Below are 12596 nucleotides of genomic sequence, written 5' to 3' on the forward strand. Positions count from 1 at the left end.
CAACAAAGGGATTGTTCAATTCCATAGTAAATTCCCAAAATGCCCTTATGGCCAAATACTCCATAAATTCAACTATATATCATTCAAGTCTTCATTTTTTTGCATTCAAATCATGTTATTAGTGTCAACTCATGTTTATAAGTATCATACACTCATCAAATGCTCACATACAAGGGATTTCATTGTTGTCATCACACTTTCTCCCAATATCAATACAAATCCATGTTTATACTTGATTCTAGCATCATGGATGAATTTGAGCATTTCAATTTGAGTTTTTGCTATCAAATATCATCTAGGTCATAGAAGTCAATCTCATTTCATCATCAATTGCAATATCCATAATTTTGGGTTTTCTAGGGTTTTTGGTTGACTTTTTACCCAAATCACCAAAACCATCCATGTAATGATTGATTTGAGATTGGAACCATTGAAATCACCCAATGGAGGTTATAAATCAAAACCCTAATCATTAATTCAATCCAAATTCGAAATTAGGGTTCAACACCAATCATGAACTCGGAAATAGAGTTAGAGGAGGAGAAATTATACCTAAAAAGTATTTTGCTTGGATGCTCAAATTCTCACTTGAATCAAACTCTTGATGTAGAAACATGAAGAAATCGCCATTAGAGCTCCTCCATTGCTTGCAAAACACGATCTGGTGAAAGGGGGGAGGAGAATGCATCTTATTTCCAAAAGATTACCATTTGGTCCCTCAAGTTTGCTCATTTTGCCAATTTCTACCTTAAACTCATATTTATGATTTTTAACTTAAACTTTGACATAACAAGACCTCCTCCATCCATTATGTAACCTGTTTTTTTTACCCATTACTTGATTCAACCCCTCTGGTCAACTCACTTTGCCAACTTGGCACTTTTGGTCCTTTAACTTTTAGAATGTTATTATTTTCACTTCTAACTTTCTAGACTTCATATTAACTAATGATATGTTTATTCCTCGATGATTTAACTATATAAATCATCTTTCATTTATTTTCTTTATTAATTTAAGAACTCGATCATAAAATTTTAGGATGTTACAATTATGATGATGATGATGATGATGATGATGATGGTGACGATGATGATGATCTTCATGTGCTTCAAACACTACCTCTTTTTCTATAGAACAAATTCTATAACAAAACCCAGATGAATGAACAACTTCATTATCATAATGGTGATAATGGTGATGATGGTGAAGTTCAGTCAAATTTTATATCCTTCGAACACCACCATAACCAAACCACATCACGTATTTAACTTCAACCAATCAACACTAGTTCCTAGTACCGACACCCTCGAACATAGTATATGATACCATATTGCTTAGTGCTCTAAACATAGTACGACTCTTTCATGAACCATTAGGGACATACATCATGATGATACATTTAGTGCCAAAATTGACACCATGGATTATAGGTTGAACAATTTTTTTGTAAAAACTGATCAAGATCTTAATCTTCGGAAACACCATTGAGGGTGAAATCAAGAAACCCGATTTCAGTTCTGACTCTGACATAATGACTATCAGAGTTAACCTTCAAAGCCAAAATGTGTTTTATCTTTTAGGTCACGATAGTCACTAATCTGGTCAATGGGGTTCTTTGACGTCATAATTAGGGTTCAATATGTTTTTTTTTTAGTTGAAACTGAGACGGTGTGCACAAAATCAAGAAGGCATAGGAGCCATAAGAGACGAGTGTGCACAAAATCAAACCTCACGATTGAATACAGAGAAAATGAAGAAGATTAATGAGGTAGCTGAGAGAGGAAAATATGTTGCATGGATGGGGTTGGGTGGAGGTTTATTTAGTATTTTTTTTAGAATTATTAAATATATAATAAATATTAAAGAAAATATTTTTAAATTAAATAATAAGAGTAAAAAAAATGTTTTTAGTTTTAACAGGATCAAATCTACGACACCAGTTAAAAAATATGAAATTTGCAATTTTGAAACAATAGAACCCCTAGCCATGTAGAATGACAAACCACATAACCATTTTCCCCATTTTGTCATCAATGAATTATGATGCCTATGTCATAAAAAGATCATCAATGTATACAAGTTTATGTATCATGACCGGAAACCACCAAACGTCTCAGCATCTGACGTGAGAGTTGCACCGAAGGTGTTCTAGCCCTAACTAGTGTTTGTTTGTTTGTTGATGATGACCTCGGCCCTCGGCCCTCGCTTCCTTCTAGCAACCTTTCTGGTTATCAAGGAAAGCAAGCAGACATCGGCGTTTTATATTTGAATAATGTAGCAATAAATACAACAAACAAGAAGTAAATCAGTCTAGAAAAGCCCATTGAGATCCCAAGAAGAAGAAACTAGATCATGAAAATGGGTCGGGTCTCCAATTCAAAATGAATAACCCATAAAATATTTAATTGCGCTGCCGCTAGGACCAATAAATGAGCTTTTTGGTTTGGGGAGCTCCAGTCGAGATAAAATATACCAAGTAGGCTTAGACAGCCCAAGTCTCAACCCCACCCATTCAGATTTTCCGACGAGGTGAAGTGGAAGTGCTTCAACGATGAAGGCTCCCTCCGACTCCGACCATCTCTTGACCTTCACCTTGGATAAACTCATATTTTTTGTTTCCTCGATGCTTGAGCCTGTTATCATTACAATCAACACACAAAAAATCCATTATCGGAAAACAACCCACAAACAAACATTCCAACTCTCGGATCGGATGTTGTAATATTATTCTTTTCATTTAAATGATCTTGAGACTTAAAGAGTGGCAAGTCTAACCGCCGGTGGGTGGGTTGGTATTTGCCATTTGGTAAGAAGGGGATATGGTTGAAACTTGACATTTCAGTAACAACAAAAATAATAATAATAATTTATGACACATTATTGTCGACATGTTATTTAGCAAAATTTCACATGGCTTTCATTTGAATTTGTATATTTAATGTTTTATCGAAAATGGGAAATATTTAAGATAATATTAAATTATAAAATTATAGTCAATTTATAAATTATACATAAACTTCGTATAAGAAATATTAATTTATGAATGGTAGATCTTACTTATATATATATTATGCTTAAAACCATTTAATTATAAACAGGCGTAGTGCATAAATAATCAAAGTAGGAAATGGATCGGTTTTTTTACAAGATCCGTCCAAAAGTATATGAGATTGTTACTCAAGTCAACATCCAAAACACCGTTCAACTTGTACACATTTTTGTTGACGTGGATTTTATCTTATCAATACTTATTTTCTACGTACACACATGAGAATTATATCTTGAAATGAAATGTCATCATGAAAAATAATATAACAAAATCGTCTCATCTCTAAAACTCAAATTATTCAACCCAACGGACTACAATCACATAACTAAAAGTCTAAAATCCAGAACACCTCTTACAATAATAATTCCCCTAAAGTCTACAAAATGATACAGTACATAGCATATCATCTAAACTAGAAGCCGAGGAGTTAGGCAATGTACCTTTGCGATAAACAAAAACCGATAACCACCAAACCCAAAACCACAGCTACAGATGGTGTTCCAATGGCCCCACTAGATATTGACCTGCCCAAACACGGTATAGCCTGTTATGTCAATATCAAGAAAGACATGAAATTAATGAATTGCTAACAACGTTATTTACCTGTCGATAACTGATTTTGTTGTGAGTCCAAATCCAAAGGGGAAGAGGGGATCATAATGCAGATCTCCTATGTTCATTGGGAGTTGGTCTACAGTTCTAAACCAAGTTCTGGGAAGTTTTCCGGTGAACTCATGGTCACCGAAAAGAACATCCGCCACACCTTGGCCTTCGGTGCCAGGTAACCAAGCGGCAACCAAAGCATCGATTGCAGACATATACGGTTCGATCACAACCGGGCGACCGGATATGATGACGACAACGCACTTTATTTGGCTGCAAACATTTGTGATGACACTTGGACCGGGATCCGCGATTGTCAGGTTTGAACTATCTCCAAACATTTCGGTGTAAGGATGTTCACCAACGATGACTATGGCGTAAGAGAAGTTATTTGATTTAATGAATTCAGTGTTGGGATTCTCATTGTAAGTGACATCGGAGGTGGGGTCAATAGCAGATTTGATTCCGTTTAGGATAGTTGTTCCTGCATTTTTATCAATATTATAAAAACAACCCAAAATAATTGTGAATTTGGTGGAAAGTAACCTGTGGTGTTTTGATTCCCGCTAAATCCTTGCCAACCGATTGTCCAACCACCACATTGGTAGCCCAGATTATCAGCATGACTTCCAGCAACCAAAACCTTTGATGACATCTTGGGGAGTGGTAGCATTGGTTCATCTGTCCTTTTCCCATTCTTCAAAAGCACTAGCGATTTCCTTACTGCCTCTCTTGCTATGTCTCTGTGTGCCTATATTTCTCAAAACCAAATAAATAAGACAGAAATTAAGGCCCTGCGACAGAACAATTTGTACTACAGCCTTTGACGTGCATTGGACTAAGACTGGAACAGATGTCAATGGGACAAAAATTTCAATTTTTTTTTTGTCCCACTCCCACCCAAGAAGGTGGGTCAGAAGCTTGTAGATGAGGATGTGGAGGGCATTCACGTCTTTTTGCATTGACGAGAGATGAATTGCAGGCTTTTGGGTGGGAGTGGGACAAAAAAGTTGAAATTTTTGTCCCATTGACATCGGTTCCTGTCTTAGTCCAATGCAAGTATATCAAAAACCATGGAGCATTGGGAATTGGATAATTGACTCACTGACACTGACCTGGCTTCCAACCTCGTTAACTAGACTGAAATCTGCAAGAGGGTTCTCAAACAGTCCCATTGTAAATTTGACTCGTAAAATTCTGCTCACAGCATCATCAATACGTTCCATTGGGATGAAGTTGTTCTTCACCAGATATGTGAGATCATTAATGAACTCTTTGTAGTTATTAGGGACCATCACCTGATCAAGAATATCAAATTCTTGTTTTGTTACTTACAAGAATCTACACCATTTACCTCTGAGAGAGAGAGAGAGAGCTACTAACCATGTCAATGCCAGCTAAGACGCTAGCCAGGACAGAGTAAGTGTAGTTGGAATGAGGAGGGGAAGTAATTCGGTCGATTCCTTCCCAATCTGAGATAACAAAACCCTGATAATATTTCACCCTCATTAAACAGTAAAAATCAATCAAATTTAAAAGTACTCCTCTTTCAAAAAAAGGGCCTCCCTTTATGGTTCTTTTTCAAAAAGCCCATTTCTAGAGATTAAGGGGGGTGTTTGGTTAGCTGGATTTTGTGAGATTTACCCCTCCGTAATTTGGTTGAAAATAAGTATAGAGTTGTGTAGCACAACTACTGATTGAATTCAGAAAATCCCATCAATTTCATTTCATGGAATTCAATTCCAATCCTCCCTTCATTTGTGTAAATGACTAAAATAACCTTCCTAAACCCCAATACTTTATAACTAAATGTCTACTGCTTAAAGCTTGTGGAGCATACAAAACAAAAAATAATCCAGGGCAATCCCGTCATTTATCATTATTTACATTCCAAATCATTTGACAAACTTATAAACCAAAAGACACATACAAAGGAATGGAATTGAACAGCCAACCAAACGCATGACAGATTCCTGCAAACACCAATTCCTTCAATTTCCTTCCAAAATTTTGTTTTTAAAGACCCTTTGTCAACGTATTTATTCAATGGATAACTGTTAAGCTTTCAAACTCCAAAAAAAAAATGGAGGGGAAGGGGAATTGTATGAATAACAGCAACCTGAAAAGTTGATATTTTAGTAGGAGAACATAAAATATACCTTGAAATTAAGCTTGTTCTTGAGGTATCCAGTAATAAGATCACCATTGGCATGCATCCTTTTACCATTCCAGCTGGAATAGGAGACCATGACTGTTGATACACCCTTGATGATTGAGTCATAGTAAGGGGGCATGTGGATACTTAGCAACTCATGTTGGTTGGCCACTGTGTTATTTTCATCAATTCCATGAGTTGTCCCACCATCAGCCACAAAGTGCTTTGCACAAGCAGCAACCTTGTCCCTAACACACACACACACAAACAATATGGTTGGAGGGCTAATTTTGATAATGAAGATGAGGAGGGCATTCATGTCTTTTGCACTGAAAATATCTATGAAAGGTTACAATTACATACTTTCCAGCAACATATGGGACACCCAACCGAGATCCCTTTGGAATTTCACCTTGCAACCCTAATATAATGTCAGTCATACTTTGAACAACTTTGGTATCCTCACTGTAACTCTCATAACATCGTCCCCATCTTGGATCTCTGCATACCTATAAATAAAAACACAAGACATTAATAAAACCTTGCCTTTATTAATGCCAAAAAGAAGATATATACTTACAGCAATACAAGGAGCAAATGCATATGGAATGCCAGTGGCTCTAACTTCAGCAGCAGTGGCAGCACCAATTCTCTTCACAAGATCAGTGTCCCTGGTGTGTGCATCGAAGATTGTAACAAGTTTAATAATGTCTTGGATAAATTATGTTTCATTCATCAAAATATTTTGACTTGATCAATATTGGTCTTGAAACATAAATAAGAAAAACAACAAGAGTATTACAAGTTCAAACTTGCCTGGTGGCTCCAAGGCCAACATTATGTGGAAATATGGTAGCATTAATGACATTGTTGTGCCCATGAACAGCATCAATTCCATAAATCATTGGGATCCCTAAACGGGTTGAAAGTGACCCATTTTGGAACCCATTCACCATATTAATCCAATCAACGACAGTTGCTTGTGGATTCGGAACACTCCCTCCACCACTTAGCATGCTTCCTGCATTGATGATCATATAGGTTTAGAAAATGATTCTTTTTGCTTCCTAAACTATTGTCAAAGCATTTCCTCTTCTAGTTAATAACAAATCTTTTATTGTTCTACTGAGTTTAAGGCTTTAAGCAAAACAAAGAAAAAGGAAATGATCTTATTAAGCATGCTGTCTGTTTGATATTTCTAACTGCAAGGTGAATAACCAACTGTATACATAGTGTGCACATTATTTACCAATGAAGTACTGCTTCATGATATCAGGAGTAGCTGAAATCCTTTCAATCTGAACCATCTGACCAATTTTCTCTTCCATTGTCATTTTTTCCAACAGATCTTTTACTCTAGCAGCAACAGGTTGTTTTGGATCTTTGTACTTAACATCTTCTGCCACCACTACCACAGCCAACCACCATAATAATACCATCATCCCCAAGTATGACATTGACATTGATTTAACCATATTCACTGCAACATGTCAAACATACATACAGCCTGTTAGCTTACTAACTCATATAAAAGCTTAAAGCGGAAGATAGAAGGCTGAAGAATGCGTCTACTTTCAAACTCTCCCTCAACATACAAGCTAAATCAAGTGTTCTTTGAATTATTAACATAACAAGGAGCAAATACAAGCAACAGACATGAATCCAATATCAACCTCTGAACCATATCAAGATAGCCACTCGTCTATAAATAGGTATGTGTATTTTACATCTATTTGTGCAAATCAAACAAAGTGCTATATACTCTGTTAATAAAATGGTGACAATAAGAGCGGGCACCGAGACTTAAAGCCAAGACCTAAGTTTCCAACTTATCTAAAACCTTAAGCCTCAAGCAGGAGGAGCCAACTGTTCTATTAACTTCAACAGAAATAAATTTATTATTGAGAAGGTAAATGTAAACAAAAAAAAAAATCCACACACCCTATTAGTCTCCCTTGAACTCACAGACACCAATCAGTTGAATACGGTGGTCACAAATGAATTAGCTTTGAGTTGATTTCAATTCAAACACTTTCCGGTGGTCTCACCACCTAAATCACCAATCAGAGTATCAGAGTATCAGGCTTTCTGTCATTTCAAAAGAAAAAATAACCTTATTTAAACAATGCTCTGCCATTATAAGATTCCTATATGAGCGCTACTCTCTATTTCTCCTATACACAACATCATAGCATTCGAAAACTTGAATTGATTGATGCATCAAGAGGTAAACCCTAGAACGAGTTTAATCGCAAGAACATTGTGCGAGAACAAAAAAAAAATAACGAAGTTGAAATGCCTGAATCAGTACGGTGCTAAACTCTAGGAATCAAAGAACATCGAAATGAAGCATAAGATCCAGCGATTAAGAACACGTACCCATAGATAGAGAGTATCGAGAAATGCCGTGTTACTTGGCAACTCGAGAAACTTTAACGAGAGCTAAACAGTAGTTACTGCAGCTGGAAAACATATGGAGAGACTAGAGAGTAGAGACGACTGAAATACAACGACGGTCTTTTCCTTTAGTTGCATTACATACCCCTTAACTTTGAGTTCTTCTCACTTCATGGCCTCATGAATAATACAATGTTTTAATTTAGTTTACAAAAAATATTCTTTCGTATAAATAATGCCAATACTTTTTTGTATCCTATAAGAAGATTTTAGAAATTGAAATCATTGGTGAAAATCTATTCTGATCTGTATTTTTTATAAAAATATATAATATGACTGCATAAATAAGTTATTAAGTTTTAAAAAATTGTGTAACAACTGAATTAGAATTAGAATTTTTATTATTTATTAGATAATAATAATAAATAGTAAATAAATAAATTTTGTGACTGAAATAAAATACAATTTGTACAAAAGTTAATAGTGTAATTATTCAAGTCTCGAAATAGAAATATTGTAGAAAAATACAAAATGCTCATGAATATTTCATAATTGTTACAACACCATAATAATACCAAAGAATTTTTTTTTTCTATAAAGTTGATATGATAGGCGGGACCAATATGGAAAAGAAACAACACGATGAGATAGCATGAGTTTGGTTTGACCAATTTAGTATTTTGGTAATTAAAGTTGGAACAAAATTCTTAGAGTGGAGGGTACATTTTCTCTAAATTATTTAATTCACATCGTTTCATATTAGTTTTTTCTCTTTTTTTTCCCCTTCCTTCTTTTCCAACTTATTTTTTCTAACTCGTTTAATTTGATTGTTTTTAATTTAATTTAATTAAAAAAATACTCAAATAAAACATATTATTTTTTAATTAATAAAAAATTAATACAAATAAAAATAATAATACATGATTAGTAAAATACACAATAATTAATAAAAAAACACAATCAAAAAAGACAACACAATTAAAATCCTAAAATAACAATATAAAATAAGTAGCTATTCGGATATGGAATGTAGGCATGTTCAATAAAATCATAAAGATCGGATCGAAGTTGGTGGTGGGTTCAGGATTGCACAATTCATGCAGTATTTCTGGGTGAATGGCTTCGTCATTCGGGGCAGTAGGTTGATGTATAGACCCCTTATTTTTGTAATGTCCCAACATGACCCTCATTGAAGTCTCGCAGAATCAACTATATGAACCACCTAAACCAACTAGAGGCCAAAGCTTAGTATATAACTTAAATCCCAAGAAGTTTTACCAAAAGTCAAATTGGTCAAAATTCAACGGTCAATGTCAATGGTCATGGCCAACGGTCAAGGTTAACAATCATCACGCTATGACTAACTCTTGGTTGTGTCATGACCATAAGGCGACAAAATAGTCGCGATATACCCCAAAGCTCGCGCCATGAGGCTGGCTTAACAGCCAACTTCTTAAGGACTTAATCCTTTAAGTCCTTAAGTCCAAATATTTATATATGAAACTCCTAATGGTCCTAATAGATAAAGTTCCAGGGTTTTTATTAAAAAAATAGTTTCTAAAACTCAAAAATAGCAACACAAGCATTTTATAATTTGAATAACATAAACTATTTTTATTCTCACTAAAGAATCATCTTGCAAAGATTTGAAAGAAAACACAACCATGGAGGGAAAAAGAGTCACAACCGTTGTTGACTTTGAATCCTAAAGGGGAGGCTTGGATGTTGATGAATAATGTAGAGTGCAAAGTAGAACTCCTCCAAAGTAGAACACCAACAATTTACCAACTTGAAAAGATGCTAGTCTTGAACTCTTAAGTTTTAAGACAAAACCCAAGTAGAGTCTTAAAAAGAGAATACAAGTATTTTGTGACATCCGCCTAAAATGGATTCGGGTCAACCCAACCCAATTGGAAATTTAATAAACCCTACTCAAGATTACTTGACGCTAATAGGATCAAAACCCATACAATACGATATAACTTGACGTTAATAGCAACATAGTATTGTACAACGTTATAACTATAATCAAAGTAAATTATGATACCATATTAAAATCTATCAAAGTATAATGCTCTAATTAAATTAAAAGAATCAAACTTGAATTCTCTAATTAAACTTCAAATCAAAGTAGATTGTTATAATCAAATAATAACCTATCTTTTATAAAACTCCATTTTTATAAACTTTACATTAAATTTTATAAAACTCTATTTTTTATAAACTTTACTTTAAATTTTATAAAACTCTTATATTAATTATGTAAAAGATGCTTGTGTTAGTGGGAAATTATGAAGACCACCAAAAGCAAAAAGATTATTCCCATGGTCTCCCACTCACACATCTCATCCACTTTCCTTTCCTTTTTCTCCCAACACATTATTCTCTTCACCACTTAAATCTTCTCTATTCTTTCTCTCACTCTCAATCTCGAAATTTCCTCCAAGAATACTCATATTCCATCCAAGAACAATCTATTATACTCAAATCTTCATCCCTCTTGAAGCATTCATCAAGGTATGTTGTTAAAAGTTTCAAATTCATACAAGAAACAAATTAAATCCACCAAAATATCTAAAACTCTTTTTTTTTTGCATAAACCTGATTTTTCTCAGAATACCATCAATAAAATAAGAAGTTCTGGAAATTTTCAGAAAATAACTTATTTTTATTGAATTATCATAATTATTGCAATAAAGTAGGGCAATAATTCACATAAAATACTTGTTGCATTCAATAAATTCTGAGAAAATTCTGGGATGACCTGTATACTGATTAAACATGATATATGAAGTTTCATGCATTTATATTACTGTTTACTATTATTTATGATTTTATTGATTAATTAATAATGAAATATATAAAAAAAAATACTTCCCATAGTCACAAATATCTGAAACTTATACACTGGGCTCTACATCATGTTATAAAACTATGGTTAATTTTACAGATTTTTTGAGAATCATTTACTATTTTTCCCGAATTTTGTGTTGTTTAATCATTAAAATATTAAATAAATACTAAAACAGTTCAGAAAAATATACAAATTTTACAGTAATTCATATTGTATGAAATAATGATTTCCTAATAATTTCATAATTTTTCAATACTGTTTACTATTTAAAACAATTTTCCTAAGTATTTAAGCATGTAAAAATGCATTTTAATGATTATTTCATATAAATAATTGTTAAAATCTGTAAATAATTATAATTGGGCAAGTTATTATTTTAATAAGAAATTATTAAAATCTGACCTAAATTGAAAATATAAATTAATTATGCAAAGTAAGTAATTCAATTTAAAATTCATTTAACAAATAAATACCTTAATATTATAATCAAAATGAATTATTGTTAATTCATCTAATATAAGAATATGTGTCTAATTATTTGTATTAATACTCCATTCTCGTTTAGCAGTTCCTAAACCAAAACTATTAATTATATTAGGTTCTACGCCATTTTGACCCGAATCGTCTATCGTACGACACACGCATTTCGCTTTGGGACTAATGTGAGTAATCTACCCCATATTTTATAATTTTCAATACTTTTGGGGTGTATCATGTGGTTCTAATATGTTCCAACTTCATTTTATTGTTTTATCACAATTGAGACATTGTTGGGACATTTATACGTGAGTCATTAATTGTATAACTATTGTTCGTTTACGCTACATGTACTTGTAGTGCATTATCATTTTTAGTCTAATCTCCATGACTATGCCCGTATTCTTGAGGTACGTTATGGACAATAATAGCGTTATTGGGTTGACCACCCCGCCTTGGGACGCTAAGGTGATTGATCACACGTGGTTGAGTGTGTATGATGATTAGATGCTCCATCCTATATATATTTATATATATTCATATGTATATATATAGGGTGAGGACTTATTGTTGTTGTTATCAATTGTTAATCAATTTTTGATTTATAAACCGTTATCTCAAATACAATTGTTTGGCGACTTCAAAAGAAAACAGATTTCAAATTATAAATGTTTCAACTTCACAATTTTCTCTACTAAAATTTGATTACTCACCAACTCTCGTAGTTGACCTGTTTTTACCCATGATGCAGATTTGAAGAATGAAGAATGATGAAAAATAGGTTGTGCCTTAGAAATCCACAAGACAATTTAAATTTGATGTAATAAATGTGGTTTGCATTTGTATTTGTACTTGTATGTTGTGGATCTTGTTTGCATACTTAGTACTTAATTGAATCTAATCACATTATAACCTAGTTGTCATGAGACTTTGAACAATATATCACGCCTTGATCGATTCCGACAAGGATCGGGGTGTGAAATATTTGATCTCTAAATCTTTAAGAAAACTAAATAGAGTGAGAGCATGCATATAAGATGCGGTTTTGGGCAAGGAGAAAA

The 12596-nt window shown here is 33.6% G+C and overlaps 1 protein-coding gene across 2 annotated transcripts; it reads right to left on the bottom strand.

Moving 5' to 3' along the window:
* Positions 1 to 1893: 1893 nt before the first annotated feature.
* LOC145108610 (uncharacterized) lies at positions 1894 to 8299 on the bottom strand. 2 transcript variants are annotated; one of them, XM_079045645.1, is made up of 13 exons: positions 8187 to 8294; positions 7749 to 7858; positions 7057 to 7287; positions 6624 to 6828; positions 6388 to 6478; positions 6171 to 6316; positions 5812 to 6055; positions 5036 to 5140; positions 4768 to 4950; positions 4199 to 4403; positions 3653 to 4136; positions 3490 to 3573; positions 1894 to 2633 (listed from the first exon to the last, which is right to left on the bottom strand). In XM_079045645.1, the coding sequence occupies exons 3-13, from the start codon at positions 7280 to 7282 to the stop codon at positions 2546 to 2548; spliced, it is 2061 nt and encodes a 686-aa protein (XP_078901771.1). In that variant the 5' UTR covers positions 7283 to 7287; positions 7749 to 7858; positions 8187 to 8294; the 3' UTR covers positions 1894 to 2545. The 2 variants fall into 2 exon arrangements, with proteins under 2 accessions (XP_078901771.1, XP_078901770.1); XM_079045644.1 differs by lacking the exon at positions 7749 to 7858 and having other exon boundaries at positions 8187 to 8299.
* Between the last annotated feature and the right edge of the window lie 4297 nt (positions 8300 to 12596).

The sequence above is a fragment of the Lactuca virosa genome, chromosome 4, assembly GCF_052849685.1.
Source record: "Lactuca virosa cultivar CGN04683 chromosome 4, Lactuca_virosa_CGN04683_v6, whole genome shotgun sequence".
NCBI lineage: Eukaryota > Viridiplantae > Streptophyta > Magnoliopsida > Asterales > Asteraceae > Lactuca > Lactuca virosa.